Source organism: Heptranchias perlo, unplaced genomic scaffold (genome assembly GCF_035084215.1).
Source record: "Heptranchias perlo isolate sHepPer1 unplaced genomic scaffold, sHepPer1.hap1 HAP1_SCAFFOLD_198, whole genome shotgun sequence".
Taxonomy (NCBI): domain Eukaryota; kingdom Metazoa; phylum Chordata; class Chondrichthyes; order Hexanchiformes; family Hexanchidae; genus Heptranchias; species Heptranchias perlo.
Genome location: NW_027139214.1, coordinates 567,675 through 589,931, shown reverse-complemented (window position 1 = coordinate 589,931; position 22,257 = coordinate 567,675). Strand labels below are relative to the sequence as shown.

The 22,257-nt window shown below is 53.8% G+C and overlaps 1 protein-coding gene across 4 annotated transcripts in view; it reads right to left on the bottom strand.

The window, feature by feature from the left end:
- Nucleotides 1–7,593: 7,593 nt before the first annotated feature.
- LOC137309970 (netrin-G1-like) overlaps nt 7,594–22,257 on the bottom strand; it is a 59,481-nt gene continuing 44,817 nt past the window's right edge. Inside the window, exons 4-7 of one of the 4 annotated variants that reach the window (XM_067977971.1) lie at nt 21,957–21,983; nt 12,925–13,092; nt 10,478–10,612; nt 8,900–9,129 (exon numbers count right to left, since the gene is read on the bottom strand). In XM_067977971.1, the coding sequence (XP_067834072.1) occupies nt 8,900–9,129; nt 10,478–10,612; nt 12,925–13,092; nt 21,957–21,983 (560 nt within the window). Of the gene's footprint in view, nt 7,718–8,899; nt 9,130–10,477; nt 10,613–12,924; nt 13,093–21,956; nt 21,984–22,257 lie in introns of those variants that run through there. The other 3 variants (XM_067977969.1, XM_067977970.1, XM_067977968.1) reach the window with 3 other exon arrangements.

Genomic DNA, 22,257 nt, shown 5'->3' with positions numbered 1-22,257 from the left:
CCTACCTTGCGGGCCCCCTCAGACCTACGCCTCCCAGATGGGGGCCGCCGTAGTCGCAGTCATGACTTCTTCGGAGGACGAACAGCATCACCAGCCTCGCTGGCCACGCCGCCCGCCCCTGCCACGTGGAGCTCCACAACACGGTGCTGTGGCACACCCACCTGCTCAGCAGGAGGGAGGGCAACCGCAGAGAGAGATGCGTCGCAGGAGGCACTACCCTCGCCACAGGGTCTACAGACCGAGGCTCAGCTTCCTGGACCTCTCTGAGGAGCAGTGCATACGGAGGCTCAGAGTCAGTCGCCAGGTAGTCGCCGACATCTGCAGCCTCCTTAATGACGAGCTGCTCCCGGATGGACCAAGCAGCATCTTCTTACCTGTCGCCGTCAAAGTCACCACCGCCCTCAACTTCTTCGCCTCCGGATCCTTCCAGGGTGCCACGGGGGACATCACCGGGGTCTGTCAGTCGTCTGCACACAAGTGCATAAGGCAGGTTACCGACGGCTTGTTTCACAGGGCCTCGCACTACATCAACTTCGCCATGGATGACCGCAGCCAGATGGAGAGGGCGGTTGGATTCCATGCTGTGACTGTCTTCCCACGGGTGCAGGGTGTAATCGACTGCACCCGCATAGCAATACGGACACCTGCACACGAGCCAGGACTGTTCATCAACCGCAAGGGGTATCACTCCATGAACGCCCAGCTCATGTGTGACCACCGCCAGAGATTCCTACACGTGTGCGTCAGATACCCTGGCAGCTGCCACGATTCCTTCATCCTCAGGGAGTCCACCGCCCGCCCCTCTTCCACGCTCCCAACACCGGCAACGGCTGGCTCCTCGGTGACAAGGGATATCCCCTGCACACGTGGTTTATGACACCTCTGAGGAGCCCCACCACCGAGCCACAGCGTCGATATACTGACAGCCACATTGCTACCAGGTCTACAATTGAGCAGGCTATAGGGCTGCTCAAGATGCGCTTCAGGTGCCTTGATCGTTCTGGGGGAGCGCTCCAATATGCGCCACGCAGAGTGGGACGCATTGTAGTTGTCTGTTGTGCCCTGCACAACATGGCGCAACAGAGGGGGGTGCCGCTGGAAGAGGCCCTGCCCACATCCACCACCCATATTGACGACGATGAGGATGAGGAGGAGGAGGAGGAGGAACGACCCATGGGGCGAACACCAGCTCACCTGGCTGCTCGTCAGGCCAGGGAGGCACTGATATGTCAACGGTTCTCCTGATAGCAGACTGCCCGAAGCGTCCAGACCTCCCCACGTGGACAGAGGGGCGGCCATACCAGCCCCCTCCCCTGCCCCCTGCACGGAACAGTGGTGCAATTACTCCTGCACCCACCGTAGTGTGACCCAATGGGCGGGACCAGGCGTTCGTCTGCATACTGAGCCCCACGAAAGGGACCTATTGCACAGGCCGGTCAAGAATGGACAAGACGTGGCAGTAGTGGTGAGAACTATGGGGTTTATTGGGTATGTGCACTAAACAATTATAAATTAAAACGTCACAGATAGTCATTCACCCTCGTGCATTCCCTTTGTGCTCACAACACCTTCGCCTTACGCTTCCGGGAACCCCTACATGATGCTACCCCTGTGGCTCCAGCAGAGATAGTGGCAGGTTGCTCCTGTTGATGCCCTGACCGGGTAGATGCTTTGGGCCAACGCCCTCTGGGTTTCGGTGCCTGTGAGGGCCCCTCCAAAGACTGCTCCTCCTGCACCTGTGCAGGGGCAGACTCGGCCACCAGGAGAGGGGGCAGCATTGCGGGTACTGGTTGAGAGGGGGCAACGGGTGAGACGTGGGAGTGCTTTGAGTGGCGTCCCCACTTCCATGTCCCCGTTCACCATCATCCCTCTCATAGCCCAGGCCCACATCACTCCTTCCACCATGCTGGACGGCAGTTTGGATGACGTGTGTAAGGCTTTGGAAGGCCACCTGTAGTGTATCTGTCAGCCTGTCTAAGGCGGCAGAATGTTGCTCACCTTGAATCCGAACGGCCGTTGTCAGGGCCTGGACGGGCTCAATGTTGAGCTGTGCGGAACGCTCGAGGGAGGCCAGCCTTTCCTCCATCGCAGACATTCCCGCACCTACCCATGACACTATCTCGCGGATACCCTCCTGTACTTGTGCCGCCATTCCCCTCATGCAGGAGTTGGACTCCTCCATCACCTGCGCGATTGTGGAGAGTGCGCGTGGCACCTGCTCCAGCACCTCAGCAATGTGCTCGTGCCCCTTAACGACTCTCCTTTTCACGGCTGGCCCCCAGGGTTCAGCATCTGGGTCCGGCTGAGCAGAGCCTGGAGAAGAGTGCTCCCACCGACGCGAACTCTCCACGGCTGCTCCTGCCACTAGGGTCTGCTCGTGCTCACATGTGCGTGGTGACTCACCATGTGCAAGCCCAACTAAGGGGGGACGGGGACCCACCGAGGTGTGTGTATCTGCGCTGGTGGATGCATGGCTCAGATGTGACGATGGACCCTCAGAGGCCGGCGGGTCCTCTGTGGAATCGCCCTCCAAGGTCACGGCGCTCGCAGACGGCCCTGCAAGAGAACAGAAGGCAATATTAGGCATCTGGACAGATGTTGCGGTGTGGCAGATGCCAAGTGATGCGAAGATCATTCGCTATCATGAGTGCTGAGTGTCAGCTTTCTGTCACCGGCCGTTTCTGCAACCCCAGCCTCGCCATCCGCCACGGACAGGCACTCCAGCGTGTGGCTGATCTCTAAAGCCTCCTGCTCCGCGTCCATGAGCAGCACCTTGTGTGGCGGGCCCCCTCTGGTCCGGGCCCTCTCCCGGGCGTTCTTGCATCTCTTCTCCTGTCAAGGCAAAACGCAGAGGCGTGATTGAGTACTGCTTGCATGGTGCGACACTGCAAGCATTGGTGTGGGTGGGTTGAGCGTGGGGAGATAGATGGGAGGGTGCATGTGCCACATGGCCATGCCATTGTATGGGGATTGGGGTGTGTGGTAGTGTTCGAATGGGGACAGGGGCGGTGGGTACGTGCCAGCACGGTGAGGGGGATAGCTGAGTGGATGTGAGGGGTGATGCGAGAGCGTTGTGGTGGCAGTGCAGAAGGGGTTGTGTGGTGGTGGAGGACGGAGTGTGGGAGAATGCGTAAGTGTACTCACTTTGCCGGACCTAGTCAGGTCATTAAACCTCTTGCGGCACTGGATCCAGGTCCTGGTGATGTTCCCCCTGCTGCTCACCTCTGCTGCCACCTCCATCCATGCCTTCCTGGTGGTAGAGGGAGGGCACTTCCTGCCATCCAACGTCTCCCTCCTCCTCCTCACCCCATCCAGCAGCAGCTGGAGTGAGGAGTCTGAAAACCTTGGGGCGGCCTTCCCCCTGGGGTGCTCCATGTTGTCCACGTCGTTGGTTGCAGCAGGAGGAGCAGTGGTGGAGTCTCCCTTTAAATAGAGCCCCACCAGCGCTCAGACGTCACTGCGCATGCGCAGTCCACCGGCACGCAGCTGAGCAGCGGCAAACCCAGAGCCGGAGGGAAGTGGCTCCAATTAGGCCACAATTGTACGCGAATCACACTGATTTCACCGGGCGCGTTCCCCACGCGCCCGATAGCCCTCCCCCCCGTGCCGAGAACCCGCAGCCCTGCTAACATCGGGCCCTTGGTGTTCAGAGCGATCTGGGTGTCCTCGTACAAGAAACACACAAGTTAGCACACAGGAACAGCAGGCAATTAGGAAGGCAAATGGAATGTTGGCCTTTATTGCAAGAGGTTGGAGTACAAGAGTAAGGAAGTCTTACTGCAATTGGACAGGGATTTAGTGAGACTTCACCTGGAATACTGTGTTCAGTTTTGGTCTCCTTATCTACGGAAGGATATACTTGCCTTTGAGGTTCACTAGATTCATTCCTGGAATGAGAGGGTTGTACTCTGAGGAGAGATTGAGTAGAATGGGCCGATACACTCTGGAGTTTAGAAGAGAGGTGATCTCATTGAAATATATAAGATTCTGAGGGGGCTTGTCAGGGTACATGCTGAGAGGCTGTTTCCCCTGGCTGGAGAGTCGAGAACTAGGGGGCATAGTCTCAGGATAAGGGGTCGGCCATTTAAGACTGAGATGAGGACGAATTTCTTCACTCAGAGGGTTGTGAATCTTTGGAATTCCCTACCCCAGAGGGCTGTGGATGTTGAGTCGTTGAGTATATTCAAGGCTGAGATAGACAGATTTTTGGGTTCGAGGGGAATCAACGGCTCTGGGGATCGGGCAGGAAAGTGGAGTTGAGGTTGAAGATTTGCCGTGATTTTATTGAATTGCGGAGCAGGCTCGAGGGGCCCTGTGGCCTACTCCTGCTCCTATTTCTTATGTTCTTATCAGTGGGGCAAAGACCGATGAAGAAAAGCAAAGCAGCAGAGGCTACAAGTCTTCATAAACTCGACACGAAACATGTTCGACCATCACAGAGCTGCAAACCAACAAAGACAAAAGAATGTTGGACAACAAATCCAAAACAGAAGAATACAGTCAGAGGAAGTCATGGTCAAACTGTACAGGGCTCTGGTCAGACCCACCCCGAGTACTGTGTCCAGTTCTGGTCAGACCCACCCCGAGCACTGTGTCCAGTTCTGGTCAGACCCATTCCAGTACTGTGTCCAGTTCTGGTCAGACCCACCCCGAGCACTGTGTCCAGTTCTGGTCAGACCCACCCCGAGCACTGTGTCCAGTTCTGGTCAGACCCACCCCGAGCACTGTGTCCAGTTCTGGTCAGACCCACCCCGAGCACTGTGTCCAGTTCTGGTCAGACCCACTCCAGTACTGTGTCCAGTTCTGGTCAGACCCACCTCAAGTACCCTGTCCAATTCTGATCAGACTGCACCTCGAGTTCCATGTCCAATTCTAGTAATGGGAACATAGGAGCAGGAGGAGGCCATTCAGCCCCTCCAGCCTGTTCTACCATTCAATTAGATCATGGCTGATCTGTATCTTAACTCCACCTAACCCTTAATACCCTTACCTAACAAAAATCTATCAATCTCAATTTTCAAATTTTCAATTGACCCCCAGCCTCAACAGCTTTCTGGGGGAGAGAGTTCCAGATTTCCACTCCCCTTTGTGTGAAGAAATGCTTCCTGACATCACCCCTGAACGGCCGAGCTCTAATTTTAAGATTATTCCCCCTTGTTCTGGATTCTCCCACCAGATGAAATAGTTTCTTTGTATCTATCCTATCAAATCCTTTAATCATTTTAAATACTTCAATTAGATCACCCCTCAATTTTCGAGACTCAGGGAATATGAGCCTAGTGTGTGCAGCCTGGCCTCATAATTTAACCTTTCCAGCCCCGATATAAGAACATAAGAACTAGGAGCTGGAGTAGGCCATACGGCCCCTCGAGCCTGCTCCGCCATTCAATCAGATCATGGCTGATCTTTTACCTCAACTCCACTTTCCCGCCCTAATAAGAACATTCTGGTGAATCTGTGCTGCACCCCCTCCAGGGCCAATATATCCTTCCTGAGGTGCGGTGCCCAGAACTGAACCCAGTCTCCAGATGTGGTCTGACCAGAGCTCTGTACAGCTGGAACATCACTTCCTCCCCTTTGTATTCCAGCCCCCGAGTTAAAGGCCAACATTCCATTTGTCTTTTTAATTATTTTTTGAACCTGTCCACTGGCGTTTAGTGATTTCTGTACTTGGGCCCCTAAATCTCTCGGCTCCTCCACAGTTCCCGGCTTCTCACCATTTAGAAAATACTCTGATCGATCTTTCTTCGGTCCAAAGTGAATGACCTCACACTTCCCCACATTGAACTCCATCTGCCCCAGTTTTGCCCACTCACTGAATCGACCAATGTCCTTTGCAACTTTCTGCTCCCATCTACACTATTTACTGTGTCACCTAACTTAGTGTCGTCAGCAAACTGAGATACACGGCTCTCTATTCCTTCATCCAAGTCACTGATAAATATAAATTTAACCCTGACTGATTCTTTGTCCTGCCCCAGTTTAATGAGACCGAGACCATGAGGAGCCCACGGTCAACACATCAGACCAGTTACACTTTACCCACTAAACCATGGGCAGGGGGGCTTCAATAACTGATTGCTCGGTCTCTGAAAGGAACCAGGAATGCTCACTAATATTTCACCTTCAATTCCTTTAGTGTGAGTGTGTGTACACTGTTTCTCCGTTTTTAGATTAAAGACATTTCGACAAAATGGCATCTGTACTTTGAATAAAACAAATTGCTGGCAATAAACAGCAGAACTGACTCAGGATCCCACCCAAAACGTTGCCCCTCAGATGCTGCCTGACCGGTGCAGAGCTCAGTTGGTAACATGTTCTATTCTGGGACTAGAGAGTTGTGCGACTTGCTGGGGCTCGGGAGTTTGAGCTCATGATCCAAGCTGCCACTCCAGGGCAGTGCGGAGGGAGTGCTGCTTTGTCTGGATTCCCGGGCCTTCTCCTTCACACCTCGTGAGAGGAGGTGAGAAGGCCCCAAACAGCAGGTGAGTGCCTTTATCGCAGGGCTTGTGGGCCCGGAGGAGCAGGAGTGCTTCCCCCAGGCCCAACAAGCTTCCCTGGGGCAACCCCTCCGCCCCATGATCTCTGACCCCCCGACACACAATCTCCAACCTGCCCCTACAATCTCAGACCCCCCCCCCACGATCTCCGACCCCACCACGATCTCCGACCCCCCCCTCGCCACGGTCGCCGATCCCCCCACAACAATCTCCGACCCCATCACCATCTGTGACCCCACCCACGATTTCCAACCCTACCACGATCTCTGACCCCTCACGATCTCTGACCCCCCCACGACCTGCGACCCCCCACAACCTGCGACCCCCACATGATCTGGGACCCCACCACGATCTCCGACCTCACCACGATCTCCGACATCCCCCACAATCTCTGACACCTCCCATGATGACCCCTGTACCCTGCGATTACTCCTGCCCGCTGGTGCCAACCCCCGATGACCCCTGATGACTATCGACCCTTCACCCCCGGTGAATTCCAGCTCCAATACCTCCCTCCCGCCCTCCGTCTAACACTTACCCCTCACATCATCTTCCTTGCTCTTCTCCCGTCCGACTGAGACCAGCCTGTCAATCCAGACGAACTTTTGGGCGCAAAAAAACCTAAAAGACGTCCTGACGTCAAAATCCTAAGGACGTCCGGGAAACCCGGACTCAAGGAATTCGCCCCCCGCCGACTTCGCAGCTTGGAGTTAAAATTTCAGCCGGTGTCTTCGATCCCCGCCACAAACTCCGTTCCCATGCTGCTGATTCCACCCCCTCCCCTCCTCCCTGGCCACTGTCCCCCTCCCCCTCCGCCGCCTGTCTGGGGTCACGGGGTCAGGTCACTCAATCTCCCAGAGTGCAATACGGCCCAATCTGTCGATGGCTCCCGTTCAACAGGCTCCTGGAATCAGGGAACCCAGGACTGGAACCGACCCGGGACACTCCCCCCCGAACCCCCTTCCTAACCCCCTTAACCCCTTCCCCTTCCCCTCAACTCACTCCCCTGCCCCTCAACCCCTTCCCCCTCCCCCCTCCCCCTCCCCCTCCCCACAGACACACAGTCAGGACCCAGATCAGGAGACCAGGACACTTTCTGCAGCAGCTTTTATTGTTGTCCAGAGTAAAGCATCAAATCCTTTCCTGGATCTTATGACACTTTCCAGAGCTGTAAACTCAGATTCTTTGATGTCAGCACGTTGCAGTTACAGAGAAATCTGCACAGGAAAATCATACAAATAAAATAAAACCGTCTCATTCCCCCCGTCGCTGGGAATTACACAGTGAGAGATATATTCATCAACACAAACCGCGATTCATACAAAAACTACATGGAACATTGTGGGATTGCAAGAAAATAACTTCATCTTAATACAAAAGAATTGATAAACGCACGAACACTCTCCACTCACTGCTCAGGATTATTCCCCCATCGCTCTGATGCGCTCCAGGATTACACACAACGGTCACTAAAGCCCAGGTTCTAGGCCGCTCGAAGCCGGCCCACAGATTTCCTCAGGTCACGATGTACCGTCAGCAATCCCTCGCAGTGAGTGAGGGAGTGAGTGAGTGAGGAATGAGTGAGTGACTGAGTGAGTGAGGGAGGGAGTGAGGGAGGGAAGGAGTGAGGGAAAGAGTGAGGGAAAGAGTGAGGGAGGGAGTGAAGGAGTGAGTGTGGAGAGTGAGGAGTGAGTGAATGAGTGAGGAGTGAGAGGGATGGAGGGAGTGAGTGAGTGAGGGGCAAGCAATTGATGAGTGAGTGGAGTGACTGAGGGAGTGAATGAATGAAGTGAGGGAGGGAGGGAGTGTGGATTGAGTGAGTGGAGGGACAGAGTGAGTGAGGAGTGAATGAGGGTGTGAGGGAGAGTGAGGAAGGGAGGGAGTGAGGGAGAGGGAGGGAGTGAGTGAGGGGCGAGCGAGCGAGGGCTGCACCAGAGCGGGGAACGGCCTCCTCTGAGCTCCACAAATTTTCTGCCGTGTTTCCTACATTCCAACAGTGACGACACTTCAAAAGTACTTCATTGGCTGTAAAGCTCTTTGGGACGTCCTGAGGTGGTGAAAGGCGCTATATAAATGCAAGTCTTTCTTTCTTTCTTCTTTCCCAAAGCTGGCCATCCGAGGCCAGGCTGGCGATTGGAGAATGAATATTAGCAGCTGCCTCCCTCCCTCCCTCCCTCCGGCGGGGGGTCTGAAAGTACAGTCCCCACTGACTGCCCATTCCTTCAGGGCTCGGAGATACAGTCGGGCTCGGTGGGTGGGTGGGTGGGCTCAGGCCTGGGTTACAGTTTGCCTTTCCCGGGCCGGAGGGCGGGGACCGTGTTTAACGGGGACGTAGTAAACGCTGGATTCTCCTCCGCTCTTTGCACCTTCCCGTGAGCGTCCGTGGCGCTGGAAGCGGGTCAGAGCGCCGGGCGTCCGTTAGCGGTGGTTAGCAGCGCAGTCAGTGACAGCAGCACCCGGTGTAAGGTGGGGTCCCGGGGGGATTGGGAGACACACCCTCCTGCTTCCTTCCCACACTGGCCTTTCTCACACAGGAGCCCGGTGTAGGGAGCGGGACAGCGACACCTCCCATTGTCCTCGCACACTCCTCCGTTCTGACACCGCGTCAGCAAGTTATCGCACACGCCGGCTGCAAGAGGTCAGAGAAAAGAAACGTCAGGTCACTGAAAATCTCCTGACCTCAGAGATTGTTTGAACTGTCACCGCTCCCAGTGTTTCACTTTTACACCAACATCTACTTGCATTTATATAGCGCCTTTAACGTAGTAAAACGGCCCAAGGTGCTTCACAGGAGCGTAAATCAGACCAAAATTAACACTGAACCACATAAGGAGACGACATTAGGACAGGTGACCAAAAGCTTGGTCAAGGAGGTGGATTTTAAGGAGCGTCTTAAAGGAGGAGAGAGAAGGGGAGAGGCGGAGAGGTTTAGGGAGGGAATTCCAGAGTTTGGGGTCCAGACAGCTGAAGGCACGGCCGCCAATGGTGGGGCGAAGGAAATGGGGGAAGTGCAAGAGGCCAGAATTGGGGGAGCACAGAGATCTCGGAGGGGTGTAGGGCTGAAGGAGGTTACAGAGATAGGGAGGGGCGAGGCAACGGAGGGATTTGAATGTGAGGATGTGAATCTTAAAATCGAGGCATTGCTGGACCGGGAGCCAATGTCGGTCAGTGAGCACAGGGCTGATGGGTGAATGGGACGAAATCGATGGTTAAATACTGAAGGAGAGATTGAGGGTTAAATTCTGTGCCCAATTATTGTGTCCAATTCTGGGCACCACACTTTAGGAAGGATGTCAAGGCCTTGGAGAGGGTGCAGAGGAGATTTACCCGAATGATACCAGGGATGAGGGACTTCAGTTATGTGGAGAGACTGGAGAAGCTGGGATTGTTCTCCTCAGAACAGAGAAGGTTAAGGGGAGATTTAATAGAGGTGTTCAAAATTATGAAGGGTTTTGATCGAGTAAATAAGGAGAAACTGTTTCCACTGGCAGGAGGGTCGGTAACCAGAGGACACAGATTTAAGGTAATTGGCAAAAGAACCAGAGGGGAGATGAGGAGAATTTTTTTTTACACAGCGAGTTGTTCTGATCTGGAAGCAGATTCAATAATAACTTTCAAAAGGGAACTGGATAAATACTTGAAAAGGAAAAATTTGCAGGGCTATGGGGAAAGAGCAGGGGAGTGAGACTAATTGGATCGCTCTTTCAAAGAGCCAGCACTGACTGGATGGGCTGAATGGCCTCCTTGTGTGCTGTCTGATTCTATGAAATGCTCCTCACTGAACTCCAGTCCCTCCCTTTGCGAGGAGCTGTGCCACTAATTGTTTCTCAGGGTGATGGGGGAACCCAGGAGGGTTCCTTGTCTAAAAGCCTTTGTGTTTCCCCCCCTGGTATCTCTGCTATCGGATCCACTGCTGACCCTGACACACAGGAGCCGGGCGGAGTGAGGGAGGGTCTGGTGCTGGAACGGTTACTTACCTCGGCAGCCCCTGTGCCAGTAATATCCGGGCAGGCACTTGTCACACTTGGGCCCTGCTGTCCCCTCCTTACAGTCACAATATCCCGTCTCATTACAGCGATCATGGAGTGAGCCATAGGGGTGACACTGACAGTCTGCAGAAACAAGACAACACACACACTGCACATGGCTGTTCCCAATAAAACCCATCGACACAACCTCAGGGACACAAATGACTCGGGCCCAGGACAGGGGACGAGCCGACTCTGGGGGGAAACAAGTCTCCAACAGTTTACAAATAGCGTCAATCGTCCACACACTGATTGGACACGGCCCGTGTTCCACTCCTTGGGGCGACTGCACACAATTAACGCAGGTTAACAAGACCATAAAAAGCAAACCAAGCTCCGGGGTTCATTATTAGAGGGAGAGAATTCACAATCAGAGAGGTTATGTTAAACTTGTACAGAACCTTGGTTAGACCACACTTGGAGAACTGTGCACAGTTCTGGTCTCCATATTATAAAAAGGATAGAGAGACACTGGAGAGGGTGCAAAAAATCATCAGGGTGATACCAGAACTGAGAGGTTATAAATATCAGGAAAGATTGAACAGGCTGGGGCTCTTTTCTCAAGAAAAGAGAAGACTGAGGGGTGACCTGATAGAGGTCTTCAAAATTATGACAGGGTTTGATAAGATAGACGGAGAGAAGATGTTTCCACTTGTGGGGGAGACCGAAACTAGGGGCCATAAATATAAGATAGTCATTAATAAATCCAATAGGGAATTCAGGAGAAACTTCTTGACCCAGAGAGTGGTGAGAATGTGGAACTCGCTCCCACATGGAGTAGTTGAGGCGAATAGCATCAAGGGGAAGCAAGATAAACACATGAGGGAGAAAGGAATAGAAGGATATGCTGATAGGATGAGATGAAGTAGGGAGGGAGGAGGCTCATGTGGAGCATAAATACCGACATAGACCAGTTGGGCCGAATGGCCTGTTTCTGTGCTGTACATTCTCTGTAATTCTATGTGTGGAGAATGGGAAGGAGATGAGGAAATGGAGAGAGAACATTGATGTTGGACAATGGGGGGAGGGTAACATTGAGCAGAGGCGAGTGATGCTGCTACGATGAAGGATGTTCGTTTGCCGAGAGTACAAACAACATACAAATTCCAGAAAAACAATGGAGACAGGGAAGCAATGATTATATCGTCACAACACAGGGCTTTCAATTTACCTCAGGGCCAGGCCTCATCGCGAGGGAAAGGTCGGACCGGGTCTGATCTCCGGGGAAAGGTCGGACCGGGTCTGATCTCCGGGGAAAGGTCGGACCGGGTCTGATCTCCGGGGAAAGGTCGGACCGGGTCTGATCTCCGGGGAAAGGTCGGACCGGGTCTGATCTCCGGGGAAAGGTCGGACCGGGTCTGATCTCCGGGGAAAGGTCGGACCGGGTCTGATCTCTGGGGAAAGGTCGGACCGGGTCTGATCTCCGGGGAAAGGTCGGACCGGGTCTGATCTCTGGGGAAAGGTCGGACCGGGTCTGATCTCCGGGGAAAGGTCGGACCGGGTCTGATCTCTGGGGAAAGGTCGGACCGGGTCTGATCTCTGGGGAAAGGTCGGACCGGGTCTGATCTCCGGGGAAAGGTCGGACCGGGTCTGATCTCTGGGGAAAGGTCGGACCGGGTCTGATCCCCGGGGAAAGGTCGGACCGGGTCTGATCTCAGGGGAAAGGTCGGACCGGGTCTGATCCCCGGGGAAAGGTCGGACCGGGTCTGATCTCCGGGGAAAGGTCGGACCGGGTCTGATCCCCGGGGAAAGGTCGGACCGGGTCTGATCTCTGGGGAAAGGTCGGACCGGGTCTGATCTCTGGGGAAAGGTCGGACCGGGTCTGATCTCCGGGGAAAGGTCGGACCGGGTCTGATCTCCGGGGAAAGGTCGGACCGGGTCTGATCTCCGGGGAAAGGTCGGACCGGGTCTGATCTCCGGGGAAAGGTCGGACCGGGTCTGATCTCCGGGGAAAGGTCGGACCGGGTCTGATCTCCGGGGAAAGGTCGGACCGGGTCTGATCTCCGGGGAAAGGTCGGACCGGGTCTGATCTCCGGGGAAAGGTCGGACCGGGTCTGATCTCCGGGGAAAGGTCGGACCGGGTCTGATCTCCGGGGAAAGGTCGGACCGGGTCTGATCTCTGGGGAAAGGTCGGACTGGGTCTGATCTCTGGGGAAAGGTCGGACCGGGTCTGATCTCTGGGGAAAGGTCGGACCGGGTCTGATCTCTGGGGAAAGGTCGGACCGGGTCTGATCTCTGGGGAAAGGTCGGACCGGGTCTGATCTCTGGGGAAAGGGGAGCTGATTCCTTTTGCTCAGCCCTATCGCAGGTTCCTTTTTGTTTCTTTATCTTGTTTTGGGCTGAAATCTGAAGGGTGAAGGAAGGAGGCGAGAGCGGAGATTGTAACAGGTACTGACCGAGGCAAACGTTGTGATGGTCCAGCTCTGCTGACGGGTTTCGGTGATAGCCCAGTCGGCACAACTGGCAGTGTCGGCCTCTCGTGTTGTGCTTACAGCTCACGCAAATGGTGGTGGTGAGCAGCTCGATGTAACTGCACCGGTTCGAGTGGCCGAAACATTCACAGTCTTGCAAGGAAAAGACAGAAAGTGTAGACGGGACGTAGACAGGACGGAGACGGGTCGCAAACTGCGAGCGGGTCACATGCTGCAGGAATGAGAGGCGGAGAGGAAATGTCTGGAACGGGAGGGAGGGGAGACACTGAGACTTTTAGCAGTGAGGGGAGAACATCAGACTCCTGGCTCGATACGGTCACATTGAATCAGGCAGATGGCGATGGATGGGAACGTTCCAGGGTTTATAGAGTCCGGTGGTGTGGCTCAGTGGGCAGCACTCTCACCGCGGGGTCAGAAGGTCATTGGTTCAAGCCCCACTCCAGAGACTTGAGCCCAAAATCCAGGCCAACACTCGGAGTGCTGTACTGTCGGAGGGTCAGTAATGAGGGAGTGCCGTACTGTCGGAGGGGCAGTAATGAGGGAGTGCTGTACTGTCGGAGGGTCAGTAATGAGGGAGTGCCGTACTGTCGGAGGGGCAGTAATGAGGGAGTGCTGTACTGTCGGAGGGGCAGTAATGAGGGAGTGCTGCACTGTCGGAGGGGCAGTAATGAGGGAGTGCTGTACTGTCGGAGGGGCAGTAATGAGGGAGTGCTGCACTGTCGGAGGGTCAGTAATGAGGGAGTGCTGTACTGTCGGAGGGGCAGTAATGAGGGAGTGCTGTACTGTCAGAGGGTCAGTACTGAGGGAGTGCTGCACTGTCAGAGGGTCAGTAATGAGGTAGTACTGTCGGAGGGTCAGTAATGAGGGAGTGCTGCACTGTCGGAGGGGCAATAATGAAGGAGTGCTGTACTGTCGGAGGGTCAGTAATGAGGGAGTGCTGTACTGTCGGAGGGGCAGCAATGAGGGAGTGCTGTACTGTCGGAGGGGCAGTAATGAGGGAGTGCTGCACTGTCGGAGGGTCAGTAATGAGGGAGTGCTGCACTGTCGGAGGGGCAGTAATGAGGGAGTGCTGTACTGTCAGAGGGTCAGTACTGAGGGAGTGCTGCACTGTCAGAGGGTCAGTAATGAGGTAGTACTGTCGGAGGGTCAGTAATGAGGGAGTGCTGCACTGTCGGAGGGGCAATAATGAAGGAGTGCTGTACTGTCGGAGGGTCAGTAATGAGGGAGTGCTGTACTGTCGGAGGGGCAGCAATGAGGGAGTGCTGTACTGTCGGAGGGGCAGTAATGAGGGAGTGCTGTACTGTCGGAGGGGCAGCAATGAGGGAGTGCTGTACTGTCGGAGGGTCAGTAATGAGGGAGTGCTGTACTGTCGGAGGGTCAGTAATGAAGGAGTGCTGTACTGTCGGAGGGTCAGTAATGAGGGAGTGCTGTACTGTCGAAGGGTCAGTCATGAGGGAGTGCTGTACTGTGGGAGGGGCAGTAATGAGGGAGTGCTGCACTATCGGAGGGTCAGTAATGAGAGGGGGCAGTAATGAAGGCAGTGCTGTATTGTCGGAGGGGCAGTAATGAAGGAGTGTTGTACTGTCGGAGGGGCAGTCATGAGGGAGTGCTGCATTGTCGGAAGTCCTGTCTTTCGGATGAAACATTAAACCGAGGCCCCATCCACCCTCTCAGGTGGACGTAAAAGATCTCATGGCAGTATTTCGAAGAGCAAGGTAGTTCTCACCGTTGTCCTGGCCAATATTTACCCCTCAATTCAACGTCACTAAAAAGAAATTATCTGCTCTTTATTTATTGCTGTTTGTGGGATCTTGCTGTGCGCAAATTGGCTGCCGCGTTTCCTACATTACAACAGTGACCACACTTCAAAAGTACTTCTTTGGTTGTAAAGCACATTGGCATGTCTTGAGATTGTGAAAGGCGCGATATAAATGCAAGTCTTTCTTCATCTTTCTGCTGTAAGCCAGTCGCATTGTTTGAGAGCTCCTCCTTTGCTTTGTGTTAGTGACCTCCAGTGATGAGATACTTGGCCGTGTCTGACCTTGCTTTGTGTTAGTGACCTCCAGTGATGAGATACTTGGCCGTGTCTGACCTTGCTTTGTGTTCGTGACCTCCAGTGATGAGATACTTGGCCGTGTCTGACCTTGCTTTGTGTTACTGACCTCTAGTGATGAGATACTTGGCTGTGTCTGACCTTGCTTTGTGTTAGTGACCCCTAGTGATGAGATACTTGGCCGTGTCTGACCTTGCTTTGTGTTACTGACCTCCAGTGATGAGATACTTGGCCGTGTCTGACCTTGCTTTGTGTTAGTGACCCCTAGTGATGAGATACTTGGCCGTGTCTGACCTTGCTTTGGATGAGCTGCGTCAGCAATTATTACTCCCAGATGGAGAACAACGCGTGGTCTGAACAGAACATCTGTACTGTGCGCACAAACACATCGACTCGAGACTGCACGGGACAGCAAGTGGGTCCGAGAGACAAGCAACCAGACACTTCCATCAAAACCCAACAAATATTTCTGAAAATTGTCACAGATTTCAATCTGCTGCTTTCAGACAGATGTTTGTAATGATTTCAATCTGCTGGGGTGAGACAGATGTTTGTAATGATTTCAATCTGCTGGGTTCAACAGATGTTTGTAATGATTTCAATCTGCTGGGGTCAGACAGATGGTTGGAATGATTTCAATCTGCTGGGGTCAGACAGATGTTTGTAATGATTTCAATCTGCTGGGTTCAACAGATGTTTGTAATGATTTCAATCTGCTGGGGTCAGACAGATGGTTGTAATGATTTCAATCTGCTGGGGTCAGACAGATGTTTGTAATGATTTCAATCTGCTGGGGTCAGACAGATGTTTGTAATGATTTCAATCTGCTGGGGTCAGACAGATGTTTGTAATGATTTCAATCTGCTGGGGTCAGACAGATGTTTGTAATGATTTCAATCTGCTGGGGTCAGACAGATGTTTGTAATGATTTCAATCTGCTGGGGTCAGACAGATGTTTGTAATGATTTCCTGCCAGAAGTAACTTTTCAGCTGATAGATTTTTTTAAAGATGATGTCAGCAGTGAAACCTCACTATCCACAGGATATTGGAACAGGAGGAGGCCATTCAGCCCCTCGAGCCTGTTACACAGGAACAGGAGGAGGCCATTCAGCCCCTCGAGCCTGTTACACAGGAACAGGAGGAGGCCATTCAGCCCTTCGAGCCTGTTACACAGGAACAGTAGGAGGCCATTCAGCCCCTTGAGCCTGTTCTGCTGTTCATATAAGGTCATGGCTGATCTGTACCTCAACTCCATTTACCCGCCTTTGCTCCGTATCCCTCGATACCCTCACCTAACAAAAATCTATCGATCTCAGTCTTGAAAGCTCCAATTGACCCCCAGCATCCACAGCCTTTTGGGGGAGAGAGTTCCAGATTTCCACTCCCCTTTGTGTGAAGAAATGCTTCCTGACATCACCCCTGAACGGCCGAGCTCTAATTTTAAGATTATTCCCCCTTGTTCTGGACTCTCCCACCAGAGGAAATAGTTTCTCTCTATCGACCCGAGCACATCGTTGAATCATTTCAAACACCTTGATCAGATCAACCCTCAATCTTCTAAACTCAGGGAATACAAGCCTGGTTTATGTAACCTGTCCTCTTAATTTAACCCTTTTCGCCCTGGTATCATTCTGGTGAATCTGCGCTGAACCCCCTCCAGGGCCAATATATCTTGTCCACGTTGAACTCCATCTGCCTCAGTTTTGCCCACTCACTCAGTCTGTCCATGTCCCTTTGTAACTTCCTGCTCCCATCCCCACGACTGACTGTGTCTCCGAACTGAGTCTCACAAACTTCAATAAAAATAAACTCCTTCTTGCAGGGGTCAAGTTGCTCAGTTGAAAATATATTTTTTGCTGATGATTTTATTCAATCTGAACAAACGGTCACAGTTTCTGACCCTCGCCCACAGATAATAACAACAACCTGCATTTATATAGCGCCTTTAACATAGTAAAACGTCCCAAGGCCCTTCACAGGAGCGATTATCAAACAGAATTTAACACCAAGCCACATAAGGAGATATTAGGACAGGTCACCAAAAGTTTCATCAAAGAAGTGGGTTTTAAGGGACATTATAAAGGAGGAAAGAGAGGTGGAGAGGCGGAGAGATTTAGGGAGGGAATTCCAGAGCTTAGGGCCTCGGCAGCTGAAGGCACGGACGCCAATGGTGGAGCGAAGGAAATCGGGGATGGACAAGAGGCCAGAATTGGAGGAGCGCAGAGATCTCAGAGGGTTGTAGAGCTGGAGGAGGTGACAGAGATCGGGAGGGGTGTAGTGGTTGGAGCTCGAAGCCGAGCGAACGCTAATTAGCTGGAATCTGGTCTGTGGAGCCGATGATTTAATGGGGGGAGGCCGGTGACAGGCTGTTATTATGGGATTTCAGTAATTCGAGTAGGTTGAGTGTTTGAAAGACAAACTGTGTAATCCAGTATCTGACTGAGTCTCCCTGTTATTATTCAGCGAGACTGAATCCAGTAACAACCACTTTCAGTCATCAAGGACAAAATAGATAATCATTGAAGACATTAGAACGAGTTTATCGTTAGTTAAGTTTGTGCCAGTGATGAAGGTTTTGATGGTCTGTTTTTTCATGTCGGTTCTGGCTGTACCTGGGCAGGAAAGGGGCAGGTTTGGGTCCAAAGTGTAACGTTTCATAGAAACCCAGGGTGTCCCAGTCCCAGTCCCAGTCCCAGCATCGCACATGTTCCTGTCCAGTATCGGACTGTGATACGGACACTCTGTCCCGGTCAGTACGGGGAGTTATGGACACTCTGTCCCGGTCAGTACGGGGAGTTATGGACACTCTCTCCCGGTCAGTACGGGGAGTTATGGACACTCTGCTCCCGGTCAGTACGGGGAGTTATGGACACTCTGCTCCCGGTCAGTACGGGGAGTTATGGACACTCTGTCCCGGTCAGTACGGGGAGTTATGGACACTCTGTCCCGGTCAGTACGGGGAGTTATGGACACTCTGTCCCGGTCAGTACGGGGAGTTATGGATACTCTGTCCCGGTCAGTACGGGGAGTTATGGACACTCTGTCCCGGTCAGTACGGGGAGTTATGGACACTCTGTCCCGGTCAGTACGGGGAGTTATGGACACTCTGCTCCCGGTCAGTACGGGGAGTTATGGACACTCTGCTCCCGGTCAGTACGGGGAGTTATGGACACTCTGCTCCCCGTCAGTATGGGGAGTTATGGACACTCTGTCCCGGTCAGTACGGGGAGTTATGGACACTCTGCTCCCGGTCAGTACGGGGAGTTATGGACACTCTGTCCCGGTCAGTACGGGGAGTTATGGACACTCTGTCCCGGTCAGTACGGGGAGTTATGGACACTCTGCTCCCGGTCAGTACGGGGAGTTATGGACACTCTGTCCCGGTCAGTACGGGGAGTTATGGACACTCTGTCCCGGTCAGTACGGGGAGTTATGGACACTCTGTCCCGGTCAGTACGGGGAGTTATGGACACTCTCTCCCGGTCAGTACGGGGAGTTATGGACACTCTGCTCCCGGTCAGTACGGGGAGTTATGGACACTCTGCTCCCGGTCAGTACGGGGAGTTATGGACACTCTGTCCCGGTCAGTACGGGGAGTTATGGACACTCTGTCCCGGTCAGTACGGGGAGTTATGGACACTCTGTCCCGGTCAGTACGGGGAGTTATGGACACTCTGTCCCGGTCAGTACGGGGAGTTATGGATACTCTGTCCCCGGTCAGTACGGGGAGTTATGGACACTCTGTCCCGGTCAGTACGGGGAGTTATGGACACTCTGTCCCGGTCAGTACGGGGAGTTATGGACACTCTGCTCCCGGTCAGTACGGGGAGTTATGGACACTCTGCTCCCGGTCAGTACGGGGAGTTATGGACACTCTGCTCCCCGTCAGTATGGGGAGTTATGGACACTCTGTCCCGGTCAGTACGGGGAGTTATGGACACTCTGCTCCCGGTCAGTACGGGGAGTTATGGACACTCTGTCCCGGTCAGTACGGGGAGTTATGGACACTCTGTCCCGGTCAGTACGGGGAGTTATGGACACTCTGCTCCCGGTCAGTACGGGGAGTTATGGACACTCTGTCCCGGTCAGTACGGGGGAGTTATGGACACTCTGTCCCGGTCAGTACGGGGAGTTATGGACACTCTGTCCCGGTCAGTACGGGGAGTTATGGACACTCTCTCCCGGTCAGTACGGGGAGTTCTGGACACTCTGTCCCGGTCAGTACGGGGAGTTATGGACACTCTGTCCCGGTCAGTACGGGGAGTTATGGACACTCTGTCCCGGTCAGTACGGGGAGTTATGGACACTCTGTCCCGGTCAGTACGGGGAGTTATGGACACTCTGTCCCGGTCAGTACGGGGAGTTATGGACAGTCTGTCCCGGTCAGTACGGGGAGTTATGGACACTCTGTCCCCGGTCAGTACGGGGAGTTATGGACACTCTGTCCCGGTCAGTACGGGGAGTTATGGACACTCTGTCCCCGGTCAGTACGGGGAGTTATGGACACTCTGTCCCGGTCAGTACGGGGTGTTATGGACACTCTGTCCCGGTCAGTACGGGGTGTTATGGACACTCTGCTCCCGGTCAGTACGGGGAGTTATGGACACTCTGCTCCCGGTCAGTACGGGGAGTTATGGACTCTCTGCTCCCGGTCAGTACGGGGAGTTATGGACACTCTGTCCCGGTCAGCACAGAGAGTTATGGACACTCTGTCCCGGTCAGTACGGGGAGTTATGGACACTCTGTCCCGGTCAGTACGGGGAGTTATGGACACTCTCTCCCGGTCAGTACGGGGAGTTATGGACACTCTGTCCCGGTCAGTACGGGGAGTTATGGACACTCTGTCCCGGTCAGTACGGGGAGTTATGGACACTCTGCTCCCGGTCAGTACGGGGAGTTATGGACACTCTGTCCCGGTCAGTACGGGGAGTTATGGACACTCTGTCCCCGGTCAGTACGGGGAGTTATGGACACTCTGTCCCGGTCAGTACGGGGAGTTATGGACACTCTGCTCCCGGTCAGTACGGGAGTTATGGACACTCTGTCCCGGTCAGTACGGGGAGTTATGGACACTCTGCTCCCGGTCAGTACGGGGAGTTATGGACACTCTCTCCCGGTCAGTACGGGGAGTTATGGACACTCTGCTCCCGGTCAGTACGGGGAGTTATGGACACTCTGTCCCGGTCAGTACGGGGAGTGATGGACTCTCTGCTCCCGGTCAGTACGGGGAGTTATGGACACTCTGCTCCCGGTCAGTACGGGGAGTTATGGACACTCTGCTCCCGGTCAGTACGGGGAGTTATGGACACTCTGCTCCCGGTCAGTACGGGGAGTTATGGACACTCTGCTCCCGGTCAGTACGGGGAGTTATGGACACTCTGCTCCCGGTCAGTACGGGGAGTTATGGACACTCTGCTCCCGGTCAGTACGGGGAGTTATGGACACTCTGCTCCCGGTCTGTACGGGGAGTTATGGACACTCTGCTCCCGGTCAGTACGGGGAGTTATGGACACTCTGTCCCGGTCAGTACGGGGAGTTATGGACACTCTGTCCCGGTCAGTACGGGGAGTTATGGACACTCTGTCCCGGTCAGTACGGGGAGTTATGGACACTCTGCTCCCGGTCAGTACGGGGAGTTATGGACACTCTGTCCCGGTCAGTACGGGGAGTTATGGACACTCTGTCCCGGTCAGTACGGGGAGTTATGGCCACTCTGCTCCCGGTCAGTACGGGGAGTTATGGACACTCTGCTCCCGGTCAGTACGGGGAGTTATGGACACTCCCTCCCGGTCAGTACGGGGAGTTATGGACACTCTCTCCCGGTCAGTACGGGGAGTTATGGACACTCTGTCCCGGTCAGTATGGGTGTTGGTTTGGGTGCTCAATGCAGCCGATGGTTTGGAATGACACGGACAGCATGCGAAGGGTTAAATAAACGGGAACGAGTTCATGCAAAATACGGGAAACGAAGGTGAAGAGATTGAGGCCGAGAGACACTCGTCCAGTTCCCATTTCTGTATCTGGGAGAACGGGATTACAACAGGTCCCGATTGATCTCGGTATCAGGAACCAGACAGCTTTCCACAAACACACTCAGTCCCTGTTCACACCTACACCTGTTCCACACTCAGTCCCTGTTCACACCTACACCTGTTCCACACTCAGTCCCTGTTCACACCTACACCTGTTCCACACTCAGTCCCTGTTCACACCTACACCTGTTCCACACTCAGTCACTGTTCACACCCACACCTGTTCCACACTTAGTCCCTGTTCACACCGACACCTGGTCCACACTCAGTCCCTGTTCACCTACACCTGTTCCACACTCAGTCGCTGTTCACACCTACACCTGTTTCACACTCACTCCCTGTTCACACCTACACCTGTTCCACACTCAGTCCCTGTTCACACCTACACCTGTTCCACACTCAGTCCCTGTTCCCACCTACACCTGTTCCACACTCAGTCCCTGTTCACACCTACACCTGTTCCACACTCAGTCCCTGTTCCCACCTACACCTGTTCCACACTTAGTCCCTGTTCACACCTACACCTGTTCCACACTCACTCCCTGTTCACACCTACACCTGTTCCACACTTCATCCCTGTTCACACCTACACCTGCTCCACACTTCGTCCCTGTTCACACCTACACCTGTTCCACACTTTGTCCCTGTTCACACCTACACCTGTTCCACACTTAGTCCCTGTTCACACCGACACCTGTTCCACACTCACTCCCTGTTCACACCTACACCTGTTCCACACTCAGTCCCTGTTCACACCTACACCTGTTCCACACTCAGTCCCTGTTCACACCTACACCTGTTCCACGGTCAGTGAGACACGAGGCGGGGGTCGAGGGGAAGGTTCGCTCCAGATACAGAAATGGGCTCTGGGTCAGCAGGTCGCAGGTCAGAGAGCGTAGGTCCTACTTACGGTCACTGGTGACGGTGTTCGGGAGGCCTGGAGAGGGAAACGGAAACAAAAATCAGGGCCTGAGTTCAGGTGTTTGTGTCGAACACGGATTATAAAGTATTTTAGTGGAACAATGTGTCAGAACACAACGTAAACACATTACAGTGAAAGGAGACTTCTTCGGAGTGAAGGGAGGGGGAGGGGAGAGGAGGGGGAGGGGAGAGGAGGAGGAGTTGGGTGGGAGTGGAGGGGGAGGGGTATTGGAGGTGGAGTAGAGATTGGAGAGGGAGGGGAAAGGAGAGGGGAATGCAAAGGAGAGAGG